The sequence below is a fragment of the Arachis stenosperma genome, chromosome 6 (assembly GCF_014773155.1).
Source record: "Arachis stenosperma cultivar V10309 chromosome 6, arast.V10309.gnm1.PFL2, whole genome shotgun sequence".
NCBI classification, from domain to species: Eukaryota; Viridiplantae; Streptophyta; class Magnoliopsida; order Fabales; family Fabaceae; genus Arachis; species Arachis stenosperma.
Genome location: NC_080382.1, coordinates 16855773 through 16873631, shown reverse-complemented (window position 1 = coordinate 16873631; position 17859 = coordinate 16855773). Strand labels below are relative to the sequence as shown.

Here is a 17859-nt window from a genome sequence, read left to right as displayed (position 1 = left end):
TAGCTATTGCTAGTTATTGTTGCATGTTGGTAAATTGAACTTATTCAGTGTCAACTATCCCCATCAAGGCCTAATAATTTTAAACAATCAAATAATATCGTTTCATTTACAATCATCTAATATCACACAAACTATACTTTTCTAAGACGCTAACAATTTCATGATTCCTTAGAATCTTGGGTGGTTTATATTGACTAGCTGGTGTTCCATTTCTAATGGCTACTTCATATAACTTATCAAATGCTCCAGGCCTTAGGATGAATACCATTAAGTTCCCAAGTTGACCTTTAACCTTCTCCACTTTGTACAAGGCTCCCAAGCTACCTTCAAGTGAGGTAATACAACTTCTCATTGTCCTAATTGATTCCTCTTGTTTATCCTCCATGAAATCAGATTCCTCTTGAACTTCTACGAACACCTTCAACTGCTTCGGCCTTGATTCTTGGTCTAAGAAACTTGCAAACTCAACTATCTGTGTTCTCATCATGGCGCCTCTTAGTGAAAGTTGAAAGTTATCAATTGCTGAAATCAAGTCTCTCTCAGTTAGAATCTCAGAAGCAGCTTTAGGTGCTCTCATCACAAACTCCACTTCTGGAGAAGAATTATAGAAGCCAAGAATTCGCACTACATCACCTAAACGATAGCGATAGAATCCGCCATAAGTAGTAACAACCATTTCATACATCTTCCCAACCTCTACACTGCTAAGATCAAACATTTCGTCAGCAACATTGTTATTGCCTTCATCATTCATGTTAAATGGAAGAAACTCAAAGTAAGTAGTATTTGGAAACAACACATATCTTGTAGTCTCAGGGGGTTGCATTATGTCTAAGTTCAAACCAACACTACACTCAGAAGCAAAGTAATCTCCTCCTATAACAGGTACTTCTCCTGCATAATACTTTACCTTTGGATAATATTGCTTCATGATTCCAGTGCTAACACACTTTATAAATCGAACATTTCGCCACAATCTATGTGCAATTCCACTCCAATCATTGCCATTATCTTCACAAATTTGCCTTATTCTGTTTGACAATTCAGGTTGAGGCCCTCCAAGTGTTTCTGTTACAGCTTCCCTCATTGCAACATCTGAGATTTCATGACTTGGGAAACCACGTTCAAGATCATGACATAGTTGTTCCCACTTGGACTCAAGAAGGGTAAATGCTTTGACCAATCCTAAGGAATAAGGTGCTGCAATTCCATCTATAAGGTCAAGATTCCTCAGGCCACATAGAAGGTGGCAATAGGTTTGTTGGTCAGCATGAGATCCAACAAAGACTTCTGAAGGACTAGCATAAACCATAGGAATCTCTTGAGGAGTAACCTTGCCACATTGCAAAATGTATTGCGAAACAGGCATAACGTTCAAGCCGCATTTCGCGGTAGTGATGTTGCCAACATGGTGGAACCAAAGGATCTTGTTGATTGAAGGCCTTGTAGGAAAGAACCTGCATTGAAAGATCCTTCAAGTTTTTGAATGGCTATAGTTTCATCCTTAAAAGCAAAATTACAATTCTAATTTTACCTCTTACGAATAAGAAAGGTCCATTGGATAGCTAGAAAGGTGGCATCATTGCAAAGACTTGAATCAAAATAAGGAATCAATTTTGGTTTCATGGTGGCAGTTCCAGAGCTGTTATCAAATAAAATTAAGCAACATGCAAAAAAGTATCACATCACATACAAATTAAAGCTCAGAAATTAGGACTTAGGATCATAGTGTATTCCAAATTCACTTGCATACATTTACATGTGTTTCTAAGCCAAAAACAAAGACAATTAATGTGATTGTTGAAGAAAAAGTGGCACCTACCTGTAAAAGAAGCCAAGAAGAGGATCAACAGAGAGAAGAGGAGAATCATGTTGTGTTCCATGTTCTGCCATATGGTTGATGTAGTCAGCATAATCTTCAAAGGAAGACAGAGGAACTAAACTTCTGAAAGTATCAGCATCAAGATCATGATGAAGATTAGAGAGAAATGGTTTGAGATAGAGCACTTTTGCATTATGTTGAAGGATTGAACGTAGAGTCTCAAGTTGGTGATGCCTTGCGTTCTTGGTGTACTCTTCAAGCTTCTCTATGACTTCCTCCTCCTCTGCCATTTTTTTGTTGCTGATTCATTTCACCATTACAAAATCTCACACCTCTTCAGATTAATAGAAAGGGAGAATATTATTCAAGATAATGAATCTGACATTAGTTTATAAAGTCAATTTTTTTATATCAATATTATCTTTCTAGGTGTGCAGAAAACATTACAATACTAACCATGTATATAATATATTTGAATATTTGCGCACACAGTATTGGATGGAATCTAAGAAGTAAATAAATGGATCTTAGAAAACACACTTTGATAGAAAAAAATCTTTTGTGGGTCAGCAGCACAATATAAAATATCCTTTGGTTGCGGTGGGTCTATGTTCGTTATTTGAATACGACAATAAATGGGTTGTTCAATAATTCAATTATGTTCTAAATTGGTTGAGGGATGATCTTATTCATAGATTGAAATGAATATTAAATTTTAAATTTTCGTCTCATGTATATAGTAATTTATTAGCCAACTCACATTGAAGAGATAATTAGTCTTCAAATTATCAAATATATAGACATAGTTCTTGATATATTAAATATATTTTAAAATTTTAAATTATTCAATTCACAAAGAAAATAAAAAGAAAAGATAACCCACATGTCATCATTTATTTTTATAAATAACTAAAACAGAAGAGATGGTGGTGAATTTTTTCATCATTGGATTTTATCTCCTATGAACAACGTGGTATTAATTATATTATATTATTCTTTGATTTCTTATGTTCTATAATTTATTCTCCGGATGTAGAATTTGTGTTGTGGGCAAAGTTCCATTAATTAAGGAGACATGTTAATGAAGAAACTAATTATTTTAATATTTTGTGGAACATTTTGCAATTCCATTTTGATGCCTTTGCATGAATACAATTGTAACACTTGATAATGAATTCATCAATTCAGCAACCAAACAATGATTATGGCTAGCAACTAGTTTATTCAATCATCAACTTGCATGTTTTTTCACTATTCCTACGCATTAATGGCAGCTTGTAATTCTTCAAGGCTTTTCCCCTTAGTTTCTGGCACCACTACAATTATAAACACTATGGCCACTGCATTGATTGCAGCATAAACAATAAAGGTACCTGAAAATATCACACACAACAGGTTTCTTGAAATTCAACCTCCAATGATCAATTTCTATGTTGCAAATGAGAGAGATTAGTATTTAGTATTTACCATAGGAGCTCCAGCTCATGAGAAAGTTGAAGGTATAAGAGCATAACCAAGCACCAAACCAGTTTACTAATGTAGCTACACTCCCTGCCAGCCCTTTTATGTTGATAGGAAATATCTGCAACAAAAAGGTTATGTTTGTTTACTGTCTCAAAACAATGAAGACATGCATATACACAGATATAGACGCATATGAATACATGTAGTTTGTGTGTTTAGAGGTTTTTCAGTCATGTATTTGTTTCTGCTGCTGAACCTAATTTTATGTTTCCTCTACAGTGAGCATGAGAAATTGTTTTTTGTTATGTAAATATTTAATATGACATGAAGAAGATTCTTAACATTAGTAATTAGCATGTAAGGGATGAAAGTGAAATTTCAAAGGGATAAAATTGTAATTAAAAATATGCATCTCATATGTGATATTTATATATAAACATGTCACTATAACCATGTCTCTAATAGAGACAGTAAGTGAACACAGACACATCCAAAGTTACATTATATAAGATCAAAACACAAAAAAGAGAGTGTAACATAAGCAAGATTCATGTCTTTAACAAAGTTTTGCTGATTCTGATAACAGAAGACAAGTCAATTAAGTTGTCAAGTACCTCAGACATGACAACCCAAGGCACTGCTCCCATTCCAAGTGAAAATGATCCTATATAGACCTAGTATCACCATAAGAGTTGAGTTAGGTAGAAAATGAGTTAATATTTATTTATTTCAAAGACCAATGCAAGAAAGTAGCATCAAGAAACAAACATCAATGTTCATACCAGTATACCAATCAAAGCAAGTGCAGGGACTGCCCCCAATCCCACTTCATGAACCTTCACAAAATAATTATTGTCACCTTTTACATAAAATATATTATCAAATTTCAAATTCAGGATATACCTTAAGGTAGAATGCAGCTGCTGTAAATATACAACCAGCTACTAATCCAGTTCCAGAGATCTAAAAGAAAACAAGAAAAGAGTTTTGATAAGGAAACCAACAAAGTTTGAAGGTGAATTGTTCTCTGCTTTGAATTAACCAGTAATAGGGGCTTCCTGCCAGCTTTATCTATCAGAGCTGCACCAAGGCCAGTGATCACAATCTCCAAAAAACAAAATCAATTGATGAGTTAGTTTATTGAGGGAAAAAAATTATTTTCCAAGAATTGGTGAATAAGTTAAAAGTAGGAACCTGAAGGCAAGCATATATTACTGTTCCAGCAAATGCAGAAAATCCTATGACATCATGAAATTCAGACATTATTCAAAACAAAACAAAAGTCTTAGTGCTTCTTTGCTTCAAGAAGCTTATTCAACATTCCAATCATGCTTTCAATTATGCAAAAAAATATTAAGGTATCAGAGACTCAGAGTGAACTACCTGCTAGCTCAAAAATACTGCTGAGATAGAAACAAATTCCATTGATTCCACCAAATTGCTGGCATACCATAAGCCCTATTCCAATCTGTTCATCAACAAATTAAATAAAACATTAGTAAAAATCACTTGGGAATTTTTTTTTTTTTTGGTAGCATTACAATAGGGAAAGAAAGAATTTGAATTATAAGTATAGTTTACTGTGACAGAGCGCAAATATCTTGTCTGAAACAATTCCAGCAGCTTTGGTTTTGGGAGCTGTTCTAAACTTGTTATGTAATCCTGTGTAGTAATGATACATAGTTACATACACCCTATCAAAAAGTTAGTTACATACACCCTATCAAAAAGTTGCATGATCCTTAATTTTGTGCATATAATCAAAGTCAAAGAATTGTGCTTATAAAATAGGAACCTGGATTTCATCTGCCTCTTGAGATATATCAGCATCTTTTCCTCGAAGCGTCTGCAATGCTGCCTCGAATTCTTTTCCTCGCCCTCTCTTCGCCTGCAGTCGATTTTCGGTCAATATTCTTTGGTGTTTCCACTTTAGAATAACAATGCAAATGTGAATTAATTTCTTACCAGCCATCTAGGAGATTCTGGAATGATAAAAAGACCCAAAAGCAACACACCAGTGGGTATGAGGCCTGCAAAAAAGTGCAAACACTAAACTATTGAGTCTTCCATCATAGTATCTTGAGTTTCAAGTTCTAGTCTTCTTGGAATTACATTCAAATTGGAAAGTGAACTAACCAATTAAAGCTAAAGTCCTCCATGAGAGTACATTTCCAATTACAAATGAAACAGATACTGCACCACAAATCATGAACTACAATGTGGAGAAAAAAGATTAGACATTATTACTAACTTTGCTAAAGACCTAAAGTATTACTACATGTAAATTCTTCAAAATGTACCTGGTTTAGTGCAGTGAGAGCACCTCGGAGTTCTTTTGGTGCAATCTCTGCTATGAAGACAGGAACCTTACATAATATAATCCATCAAATATATATCATCAAAATAGAGTTTAATAATTTGAACATACATGCAATTGTCTCAAATGACATTGCAATCTTCTTTATCTGTCACTTCACATTTTCGTACATCCTTGGGTCGAATATCTAAATACAAATTTACATTGATCCAAGAATGTACCAAAAAGTGACAATGACAAGTAAAAGAGAATGAATGTGAGTGAAACCAACCACATATGAAAAAGATCCCATTCCATATCCAGTTGCTAGCCTCCCTATGTCTAAAGGTATTGGACCCTGCATGGAAGTTCAAAAAAAAGTGTCAAATTAGTTGAAAAAAGTTGTGTTAGAAAAGTGTGCAAGAGTTTTGTAAGAAGAAAAAAGAACCTCAGAAAAGAAAATGACAAGCCAGCCTGCAACACAGAAGGCACTTGACACCCTCATTGCCTGAAAACATTCCACACATAAAAAACTTGAACACCTTGAATGCCAAAAATCACAATCTCCCTTAACTTACCCCTTTTCGACCAATCAAATCAGCAATCGGTCCGGCAGTTATGGCGCCAATCATGGCGCCGAAAGTCAAGATGGAGCCAAACAAAGAATACTGTAGTCATACCCAAAATTGAAGCAGAATTAGATCAAATCCATGGTTAGTTTAATTTGCTAGCACCAATAATCATGATGAATTACCTCTGCCAAAGACAGACCAAGATCAGTTCTAATAGCATCTTGAGTAGGAGAAGAATATCCAGCCTGCAATTTCAAACACTCATATCTATCAAACTCTTCAAACAATATATCATGCTATGCTTCTCTTATGTTAAAACATTATTTATTTGTTTGTGAAGTAACCACATACACAAGTTCCAAATTCATAGGAACCACAGACAGCAACCAATGTTGTGAAGTAAACCATCCATGGATGTCCTTTGTTGCTTGCATGGTCAGAAATTAATGGCTCTCTGATTCCGTTCTTCTCTACACCATCCTCCACGTCCTCTTTGATCCCCATCTTCACCTTTGAATGCAACTAGTCACTCTTTTCCTAACTATATACTATGTAATAATCAACTATACATAATAACTATGATGTAGTATTATACAACCTTAGGGACAAGAGTGAAAATATTTATACAACAAAATAATTACTAGGTGACAAGCACTCTTCCACATGAAGCTTGAATTCATTGTAATAAATTTTTTTGGATTTGGATACTCTAAAGTTTGAATTTTATTTTAGAGAATAAAGTGTGATCTTCTACCTTTGAATAGTTTTTCTTTGATATTTATTCTTGGTCTCACCTATGAAATAAATGGTGAGAGATCACATTTTACTCTCTAAAGTAAAATTCAAACTTTAGAGTATCCAAATCCAAATTTTTCAACTAGCACACAAGTGGATCTGGATACATGCCTTTTGAAGATAGATTAACATTGTTAACCATGAGATAGGGACATTGGTGTTTTTGAATTTCGACAAAGATATTTTGTTGCTTACTAGGACTAATATTGCGTCTTTAACTTTGTATCATCATCTTAATTCTTAAATGTTTGGTGGCTAGTGAAGTATGTATTTATGTCCCTTTATTTTTTCTTTATATATTAAGGTCCACCACGTGATAATATGGATTTCGATCCAATCTAAGGGCTGGAGATTATTGGGTTATATTTAATAAACTTATTTTCGCTGCAAACATCCAAAAAACCAAATTAAAATAAATGTGAAAAAAATATATAGTAAGAAAAAACAAATGTGGAAAACTGGAAATTGAGTATAAACAGAAACAGCATTATTGGTAGATATTTAATTTTCACGATTTTATCATAGATTATCTGCGGATCATGTGCATTTTGTCTTGAAACCTGAAAGACCATAGAAAGTTAAAACTAAAAAACCAAGATGGTATAGAATCAAGTTATATGTATACTAAAATCAGTTATTAGTATGAAATATATGTTAAAATATAAATATATTAAAAATAAATTAAATCACATATATATTTATATACAAATATATTGATAATTAATTTTAGTGATTGATTTTAGTATATAAATAACATTTTGGATAACCACCAAATAAAATTCTCTATCTTTGACAAAAATAAATAAATAAATAACCTAATAAAACCTGAGGCCTTTATCTATGTTTTTCAACTACAAATTTCTTTGTATTATCCTAAATAAATATTTGGTGGCCAGTGGCCACTTGAGTATATTTGTGTTTGTCCATTTATTTATTTATTTATTTGTTTTTTTCTTATAAATAATAGTAACTAATAAATGATCATGTGTCCACCATGTGGGAATTTCATAAAATTTGGATTTAGATCCAATCTAACGGCACCTGAGTTAAATTTAATTTTACTAGCTTGTCTCTTTGAAACTTGAAAGACCATAAAAAGTTATGAGATAAAGACAAGATGCTTTATTAGCCTAGGTTACTTGAGAAAAGAACTTCAACCCTTTTATCATTATTGTGGATCCCTCATGTTTCATTTAATTAAAATTAGGATTATTAAATAGTATTTGAAAATTTATATTGCTAACAAAAATAAATTTTTTTATTTACTGAATTTTAAGAATGAAAAAGTATTATTTTTCTAATTATGTTTATAAAATACTATATTAAAATCTGTTCTTTAATTTTTTTAAAAAAAAATATAAATATATAGTTATTTTGTCACATTTTTAAATTTGTTGAAGACTTATTTGCAAGTTACTTTTGTCAACAATATGAGTTTTTTGTTGCTATTTTGATAAATTATACTTAAAATGATTAAATGTTAACCATAGTTAATTCAATAATATATATATATATATATATATATATATATAGAGAGAGAGAGAGAGAGAGAGAGTATTTTTTGCCTTTAAAACCAATGAAGGATACCCATAAGTTTCAAAAGCTTTACTAACCGCAGTTTCATATTATTCAATCCTCATCCATTTGTTGGCAGCAATCATAACTAAATCCCCTTCAAGTTCAAGATCTGTTCAACACTAATTTTGGCATAAAATTCGCAGGGAAATAGAATATAGAATGAGGTTAGAGATTACTGATTCATTTGATTATTCATGGCAGCCTCTTTTTTTTTAATTATTATTAAATGCACCTGGAGTCAAATATGCTATATTACACACCACTTAAATGTTCCAAAATGTCACCACCTCTACCTAATTTATTATCATCAGTCTGGTAAGTAAGTAGTAGTTATATTGTCTAACAAGTAACAACCAAGGCATTAATTTATAGTTGTGTTAACGACATGATCAATTATAATCCTATTATTAAATAAGCAAGGGAATCAGCATATTTTTCTGATAATGGAATTGCTAACTAATATCCCTGCCAGCACTTCTTTTATGGCCTAATAATGGAATTCTTTTGTACGAATAAAATAAAGGTCACTTACCAAATTATGAACAACAAGAATAATCCAACCAAGCATCATAATAGCACTTATTTAGTTGCACCCTATCTGATTATTAACTTTCCTATTTCCTCTGATATCTTTTCTGCTGGAGTAAGTTCATTACTTTGTAACATACAATAAAAAGACTTCTTGAACCATATGCTATCCTTTAAGGAACTACTAAGGTGATCCACAGTTACAGTAAAAATTAATATACTAGCTTTAACTTAGCTTTGAGCTAAATTTAGAACATGCTTGCTCAAATTGTACAATTGTAAGTTTAAGATTTTTCTAGTGTGTATTATTAGTTCTAAAGGATCAATTTGAGTAACTGACAGCAAAATCAGCAGCAAAAGTTGATCATACTCAATTGCCATCACTCCCAACTCTAAGAAAGAATCAAAATTTTGTACAACCTCAATATTTTACTTTACAAACAGAAAAAGTGCTTAAATAATCATAAAATACAAAATCAAAATGTACAAAGAAATCATGCTGAGACTAAGCTAGTTCAAGATAATCAAATGATTTTTTCTTGTCCAAAGTTCTAAATTACCAGTATAAGTAGATGATTGAACAACTTCCCTGCCCTCAATCCACGCTCATGGTCCCGGACTCAGAGTTTCCCTCTTCTTCTTCCTTAAGCTCTTCTTGCTTATTAGGATCCGAAAGGTGTTTACTCTGCATTGTGAATGCCTGATAACCGGTTGGACTACAAAGCTGCCCTGAGTTGCTTAGAGCAGATTTCTCAATGTCAATCCTCCCAGCAGTAAAAGGTATTGGCCTTTCCATAACCGAAGGCACAGACTCATCGGTCTCCAGCATCTTAACAACCTGGTCCATTGTAGGCCTAGCATACAACTGAGGATGTGAGCACAGCACAGCAACCAACACATACTTCTCAAGAACCTCCGGCGCGCCCTGTTCCGGCATTCCATCTTCAATAACATCCAATGATTTACCTTCCCTAACCAATGACCAGGCCAAGTCAGTCAGTGCATTTGGCTGCCCATCACTGTCCGTCTCCAGAGCCTTCCTCCCACTCAACAATTCAAGAAGCACGACACCATAGCTGAAAACATCACTCCTCTCTGTCAATTGCCCATAGAGCGCATACTCTGGCGCAACATACCCCATGGTACCGGCAACTCTAGTACTCATATGTGTCATTCCCTCCGGATTGAACTTCGCCAACCCGAAATCTGCAACCTTGGCCTCAAATTTCTCATCAAGAAGAATATTGCTAGCCTTAATGTCCCTGTGAATGATCGACGGCTGCGCGCCGTAATGCAGATAAGCCAAACCCCTAGCAGTTCCGAGAGCTATCTTCTGCCGAAGGGGCCAACTCAATTTCTTCCCTCTTGACCCAAACAAGTGATCATAGAGACTCCCATTTTCCATCAAATCAGTCACAATAATCCTCTGATGACCCTCTAAATTAGTTGTGGCCGTACAATAGCCTCTCAAAGCAACAAGATTGACATGCCTAACGCTGGCAATGACCTCAACCTCATGAGTGAAGCTAGCATCACCGGCAACAGAACAATTCTTGAACCTCTTCATAGCAACCTGAGATCCATCGTTCAACAAACCCTTGTAAACGTTGCCATAACCGCCACTCCCAATTATGTTATCCCTTGAGAAATTCCTGGTGGCTCTCTTGATTTCATCGAAGCTGAACCTAATCAAGGTAGTGCTCTGGTTCATGGAGTCCAATCCAGAAGAACTCAAACCAATCTGATCCATGCCAACACCACCTTTCTTCGTAATCTCGTTCCTCTTCTTCTTCCACCTCAAGTAACCCCAGAACCCACCAAACAAAACCAACCCCAAAACACAGAAAACAGCAACAACAACACCAATAAGAACCTTCTTACCGTTGTTGCTTTTCCCGGAGGAAGAGAAATCAAGGCCAAACAAGCACTTAGCGGTGCCGGTATCAGTAGGGTCAGCAAGATAAGCAGCGTAGATAGAAGTGTAGGACCTGCAATCGGAGACGTTGCCGACGGTGGAGCCGTTCAAGTAGGACTGCAAGTTGGACAAGCTGGTGGTGCAGCTGGCGCAGGGTGCGTTGTTATCCAAAGACTGGTTGCAGCTACTTTTAACGCTTTGGATGGTTGCGGCGGGGACGACGGACTCGAATTGTTGGAGGGTGGTGATGTTCATGCAGCCATAGGAGATCCAGGAGGTTTGGAGGCCGCAGCGCGAGCGAACGTCGAAATTGGGTTCGTATTTGGTGATGTAGGATTGAAAGGTGGACCAGCATGAGGCGGAGGAGTTTAACGGCGGAACGAAGCGGGATTGGCGGCGGAGGTAGTCGGCTTGGAGGAGGTGGAGGGTTTGGAGGACGTTGTGACACGTTGAGGATGAGTCGAAGGATGGTTCGGAGCCGCCGCCTAGGGTGGTGAGGAGGGTGGTGTTGAGTGGGCAGGTTACGTTGTCGTTTTGGGAGAGCGATGACGGCGGGAGGAGGAAGAGAAAGAAGAGGAAGATGAAGAGCGACATTGGAGGTGCCTGGTAGGTGTTCGATAATTTGCCAAGAAGAAGAAAAGAAAGAGAATAAGTGGGTCTGTGATTTGAGTAATATATCATCGTCATTCATCACATCATTCTTCTTTCTTTCTCTCTGTAAGACTCTCAACGGTCAACACTCAACAGCCAGCCACCGTTTACCTTTCCTTTCATTCTTACTAATGACGATTATATAATAATAACAAGTTCGTTACTAGCTCAGCAAATTTAAGATTCTTTAGTGACATTTTTCTTGCATTAGTAATATATATACTGCAGTTTAATTTTGACTTGAAAAAGTTTACTAGATATATACATCGTGTGAATGTATACTTTTATTATTATATTTAAAAAGAAAAGATGAGTTCTTCTAAATTTTTATGATTATTAACGCGATGTAAGACTGAAGGGGATGAATATTTGATTTTGCTAAGGAACGAGAACAAACTGTGAGGTTAGTTTGTTTATACCGATAAAAATATAAAAATATTATTTATACATTAAAATTAACTATTAAAATTAGTTATTAATATATTTTTATATAAATATAAATATAATTTAATTTATTTTTAATATATATTTTATATTAATAATTAATTTTAGTATATACCATAATATAGTCAATAAAAATAATGATTTATAGAAATAGTGACAAAAACTGCTGACGTGCTTTTGACCAATTACCACGAGAAACTGTTTCCATTTTAACAACCCCTCTCAACTCTACTTTATTTAACACATGCTCTTTTATGTACACTTATAATATTAAAGAGATAATATTTAAAATTATTTTATATATAATATTTATAAATTATATATTTATTATATTTTAAATTATACAAATATTTTAATAATAATTAATAAATATTAAATAAAATTATTTAAATTGATTTTTTATTACTTTTTAAATATTTCAGTTACGGAACATTATTGAATATTGAGTACTGCTAGTTGGTAGTTCTATCCTTAAATTATTTTTATAATCATAATGACCACTCCACTGGTAATTAGTTATGCATAGATTTCCTTATTACTGTTAATTGTGTGATAATTAGTTCCTTGTCTTGTCGTGACGTGACAACAGATTCAAAGATGCGAGACCTTTAGGCCTTTGGGGTCAGAAAAATTAGTACTATAATAATTTTTCGGTGAAGACTATAATAAATTACTAGTCAAAGATCGCACACTAGGACTTATTGGGCCCAATGAAGATTTCATCCCAATGCCCCGCAAGGCCCAACTACCTTAGCTTCCAGCCACTTCCAAAATTGACAATGGAACAAGACAATCTATTAGGATTAAAAAAATAATACCTCCAACATTAATGATTAGGATTATATTTTTTATTTTTAAAATTTATTAAAAATTTTAAAATTATTTTTAAATTTTATTTTATTTTAATTTTGTTCTAGAAAACTTTTATTTATATATAATAGTTAAATTTTTTAAAAATTTATGATTATTTCAATAATAATACATAACAACTAAAAACTGATAATAGAATTATATATCTTATTTGTTTGTGTTGAAAATTGTTTTTGTGAATTTGTTATTGAATTTGCCGAATTTGGAGATCATGTACACAACGGCTTAGGGGGAACGAATGAATGATAAAAAAAAATGTAATAAAATTCTCATCATAAAAACTAAATTGAAAAGAATAAACCTCAAAACAGGTGTTTCAACTTCCAAGTCTCACCCATAACAATAATCACATGGTGTGCTGAGCACACACGTAACAATAGACGAATGATAGATATAAGATCTAGTGAAATTAAAGATAGAATCTCAAAAGAAATATGAAATATGCATGAGTATGACGTAACTTAAAAGAAAATATACACGCAAATCTTGAAATAAATATACTGCGTACTTGCGTAGCTTGTTGGTTTGTTTGTGGTGGCTCCAACTTTTGACACGGCATTTGATATTCATAAGACAGAGTTGTGAATAACAATGGTTAGAAAATAATTAGAATTAATTTAGATGAATTAATATCATTTATATTTATATAAAATATCTGTATATTAATGATAAGATTGTATGTTTTTATTACTTTGATTCTTTTAACATCTATATATACCTATATATTGTATCTTTGGTGATACACTCAATAATATGTCATTTTTTTTTTAATTTAGTCTTTTAAATTCTAATATTAATTAATCCCAAAAAAACGAAATTTTTTTTACAAAATATAATATTCATTTTTCTTAGTTTACTACGGTATTTTTCAATCTTACAGGTAAAAGACCAATCTTATAAATTTATATTTATTTTATTTTATTATTTTTGAGCCATCTATGAATATTGTTTTGTATAAGTACAGGGTATAGTGATTTTTAATTAAATGTAATCCGTCCCGGATGTAGTGATTTAGGTGGGATTTTATGTTGGCCAAAAACCGTTACAAGATGTAGTTGACAAAATTCTGCTGACCAAAAACTTTGAATGGCTATAGCGGTTTCTGAAAGTTATTTATCCATAAATCGCTACTGTGTACCACCGTTTATGCAAAAGCCAGTATTCCTTCTCATTCGTGGTTTTTGCTCAGCAAATTTTTTTTAGAGGGTGTAACGGTTTTTGCCCAACACAAAATTTCACGTAAAAAATTAAGGTTAGATTGAAAATCTCTACACCATGTAGCGGTTTCTATAGATATAGAAAAGTTGCAATTTTGTCTGTGATATTAAAAAATTATAATTTGATAAATTTAATCTCCAAATAATTTATATATGTAACTTGCCCTGAATAATAGATAAATCATGAATATAATAGTATTAGTGTGTAAGCTTGCGGTTTTCTTGTTTTGTACGTCTAGCGATGATTAATGTATAATCCACAATTATGGGTATACAATAACAAGATAGCAATCTTATACATGTGACATTATATTATTGGCATATCACCAAACTCTTCCCTTTTGCAATCATATTTTGCAAACTTGAAAGCAACATATGGTAAAAAGGGCAGTGATGGCTACTTGTTTGTTTGTTGAAGTGCGTCTCTGTTCACTGTTTCTTGGTCTCATTGTCCCTCTCTGTTACATGTCCCCAATACATACAAAAAGATACAACCATATAATGTTTTAACTTTGAAATGTTATTTAATCTTCTCTGCCATTATAGCTACCTAACTTCTTTTATTCTCAACTTTGTATCATTGAATAGCACCTGTTTTGAAAGATAATGAAGGACTTGTTAGTGGATTCCCCAGTTTGTGTTCTTGAGGATTTCCTAAGGACCTCAGAATCAGAATCAAGCACTTATTCTTCCAAAGAGCACACTTTGGATTCTGAGTCTCATCAAGATAAGCCTAAACATGTTTCTAAGTGGCACACTTTTGTGCAATTGCTCAGAACCAAGTCAAAGAAGCCTTTGGCCACATTGCATCCTCTTAGTGTTCTCAAGCTCTCAAGAAGAATGAGTGGTAGCATGAGGGAGACTTCACATGCTACCATGGATTCTCATTCCTCATTATTGCATACTTCACCTTGGAAGATCTTCACTCACCATGACTTACAAATTGCTACTAAATATTTCACCCAAGGTATGCATTATGCAACTTGCTTTGCATTTAAACTTCTGCTTATACCAATGTTTAGTAATTGTTTCAGAATAGAAATATATCTCTTTTTCTTAGAATTTATAGTAATTGTACATTGTTTTTGTGCAGAGAATTTGATTGGGAAGGGTGGTTATGCTGAGGTTTACAAAGGGTGTTTGCCAAATCATCAGTTAGTAGCAGTTAAAAGACTAACAAGAGGAACAGCTGATGAAACTATAGGTGATTTCTTATCAGAACTTGGAATCATGGCGCATGTAAACCACACCAACACTGCTAAATTGGTTGGTTATGGTGTGGAAGGTGGAATGCATCTGGTTCTTGAATTGTCTGAAAAAGGAAGCCTAGCTTCAGTTCTTTATGGTAATGCAGGATTACTTGTTTAACCTTTTCAAAATTTTCTTGTGTTCTAATTTCTTGTGATTGTTATTAGGGTCCAAGGAGAAGCTTCCCTGGTCTATTAGGCAGAGAATTGCATTAGGAACAGCAGAGGGAATATTATATCTTCATGAAGGTTGTCAAAGAAGAATTATCCATAGAGATATAAAAGCTGCAAATATCTTACTCACTGATGACTTTGAGCCTCAGGTATATACACTATACAGCTATATCTTACTTTGGATTCTGTGATTCTAAAGACACTAAAGACAAATATTCTTTTTGGAAGATTCCTGGTTTTTTATTAGCTATGAAATTATGAAACTTGTCTCTTCATGTATTTGAATTTTATGTTTTTGTTTCACAGATTTGTGATTTTGGGCTGGCAAAATGGCTACCAGAGAATTGGACTCACCACAGTGTTACAAGATTTGAAGGAACATTTGGGTTTGTAACATTAAGAAATAAATAAATTAATCCTCTATAATCTATATTTAATCAATTTTGGTAACCTCATAGTAACTTAGGAAGCACATGACACAGATATCTTGCTCCAGAATACTTACTCCATGGCATAGTGGACGAGAAAACAGATGTATTTGCCTTTGGTGTTGTGCTATTAGAATTAGTAACTGGCCGGAGAGCGCTTGATTACTCGCAACAAAGTCTTGTCCTATGGGTATGTATGCGACTTTTCACGTGAAGATGACAGTCGAGAATCATTGAATAGTCTGATATCTCTAGCTAAACTGCTTAACATAACACATGTTTACATCTTAACTATTATCTTCGCATAAAAAGTATCTTTACTTGAGTAACGACCTATAATAATGGATGGTTTTTTATAGGCAAAACCTTTGCTGAAGAAGAATAAAATTAGGGAGCTGATTGATCCTTCACTAGGAGGTGATGACTTTGATTATAGACAGATTAATGTTATGCTCTTGGCAGCTTCTTTATGCATACAACAATCTTCAATTCGTCGTCCCTCTATGAGACAGGCACGTTGGTTCATTCTCTACTTTTTTAATTTCATCTTCAGATTTATTTGAAGTTTTGAACTCTATATATATTGATATGTTGGGTGCAGATTGTGCAGCTTCTGAAAGGGAATCTTAGCTGCATCAAGTTTGCAAAGAAATCTCGAGTTCCATTCTTCACAAGAGTCTTTCAAGACGAGTTTCTTGACTCTGATTAGTTCAAATCAGAGGAAGCACTGAGAAGGAATTGTGATTATTGTGCATTAACAGTTAACACCATATATACATGCTAGATTTTTGTTACTAGATAATCAAATACTTCATTTTTTTTTTTATATCTGTTTAGAACTCTAGATATATCAAGCTGCTCCTATTTATTTATTTTAGTATTGTCTGGTTGTAAAATTTAAAAATGTAATATTGACAAGGTCTAGGAAAAAATAATCTTTTGTTTCAGGTTATTTCTTAAATCGTTTTTTATTGAAGAGTGTTGTCTTTTTTATTAATTAAAAAATATTTACTCTTTATTTATTGTATTTTATATCAACAGTTTTAATTTAGAATTTAAAATTTAACGTGTAAAATTTATGATATAGAATTTAGATTCAGAGTTTAAATTTAAAATTTATAATTTATAGCTTAAAATCTGAGATTTAAGTTTTAAAATTTAGAGGGCTGTATTTATTATTATTATTATTTTTTAAAGTGCATTAGCATTTGTTTATTTTATGTGAGAAAATACAGCTTAATGTTAAAAGTCTTTTTTTGGTAAATTAAAGGGGCTTAAGCCCAAAAAAACAAAAGACCAAAAGACCAAAACAGGAAAGAAAGTCTTATTAAAAGTCTTATTAAATATAAATTTGTTCAGTCCAAAATAAATTCAGTTTTTCTCATGGGTTTCAATTTTTCTTTATGGACCAACTTTGGTCTCATTTGACAAGTTCTTTTTTACCCTGTCCAAGAAACAAATAAAAAACAAGTTTTTTTTTATATCTTTTTTTTGTCAGGAAGTTCTTTTTTTATAACGAGTTTCGGTCTGTAATGAGCAAGTGGGAAGTGGAAGATAATAATAGTGTTGGGTGTCATGGTTGTATCGAATTGAAGCACCCATGAATGCCTTAAGTTTTGTTTGGTCGCCACCACATATCCATATTTCTTAAATGAACTGATGGAATTGTGGGCCTAAGACATGCAAAATATGTATTATGGTTGGAGAAATGGAATGTCTTCGTCAAATATATTTAATTTCTTTAGAAAATAAATTTTGTTGAAGTGAAAAAGATGAATATGATTCAGACAATGGGTGAAATGGTTAAAGAAAAAGGCTTAAAAATGTTGTAGAAAAGACATTATAAATCATGGTAGGA

At 33.2% G+C, this 17859-nt stretch overlaps 4 protein-coding genes across 4 annotated transcripts; 1 reads left to right on the top strand and 3 right to left on the bottom strand.

Annotated features, from left to right (window-relative positions):
- Nucleotides 1–40: 40 nt before the first annotated feature.
- On the bottom strand, nucleotides 41–2390 carry LOC130935345 (probable indole-3-acetic acid-amido synthetase GH3.6). Its single transcript, XM_057865048.1, has 4 exons — nucleotides 2279–2390; nucleotides 1823–2156; nucleotides 1535–1642; nucleotides 41–1457 (listed from the first exon to the last, which is right to left on the bottom strand). The coding sequence occupies exons 2-4, from the start codon at nucleotides 2110–2112 to the stop codon at nucleotides 113–115; spliced, it is 1743 nt and encodes a 580-aa protein (XP_057721031.1). The 5' UTR covers nucleotides 2113–2156; nucleotides 2279–2390; the 3' UTR covers nucleotides 41–112.
- Nucleotides 2391–2904: 514 nt separating this feature from the next.
- On the bottom strand, nucleotides 2905–7022 carry LOC130932588 (sugar transporter ERD6-like 7). The gene is made up of 18 exons (XM_057861935.1): nucleotides 6506–7022; nucleotides 6337–6399; nucleotides 6161–6250; nucleotides 6031–6090; nucleotides 5875–5940; nucleotides 5587–5652; nucleotides 5423–5498; nucleotides 5252–5316; nucleotides 5082–5174; nucleotides 4868–4948; nucleotides 4670–4754; nucleotides 4481–4524; nucleotides 4329–4391; nucleotides 4190–4249; nucleotides 4069–4122; nucleotides 3901–3960; nucleotides 3290–3404; nucleotides 2905–3195 (listed from the first exon to the last, which is right to left on the bottom strand). Exons 1-18 carry the CDS (start codon nucleotides 6656–6658, stop codon nucleotides 3080–3082), a joined length of 1410 nt encoding a protein of 469 aa, XP_057717918.1. The 5' UTR covers nucleotides 6659–7022; the 3' UTR covers nucleotides 2905–3079.
- Nucleotides 7023–9110: 2088 nt separating this feature from the next.
- Nucleotides 9111–11725, bottom strand: LOC130935809 (probable LRR receptor-like serine/threonine-protein kinase RKF3). The gene has a single exon (XM_057865713.1). The coding sequence runs from the start codon at nucleotides 11655–11657 to the stop codon at nucleotides 9651–9653; it is 2007 nt and encodes a 668-aa protein (XP_057721696.1). The 5' UTR covers nucleotides 11658–11725; the 3' UTR covers nucleotides 9111–9650.
- A 2818-nt stretch (nucleotides 11726–14543) lies between these two features.
- Nucleotides 14544–16921, top strand: LOC130936376 (receptor-like cytosolic serine/threonine-protein kinase RBK2). Its single transcript, XM_057866440.1, has 7 exons — nucleotides 14544–15119; nucleotides 15246–15497; nucleotides 15568–15722; nucleotides 15880–15959; nucleotides 16056–16191; nucleotides 16361–16513; nucleotides 16603–16921. Exons 1-7 carry the CDS (start codon nucleotides 14759–14761, stop codon nucleotides 16708–16710), a joined length of 1245 nt encoding a protein of 414 aa, XP_057722423.1. The 5' UTR covers nucleotides 14544–14758; the 3' UTR covers nucleotides 16711–16921.
- The last annotated feature ends 938 nt before the right edge of the window (nucleotides 16922–17859 follow it).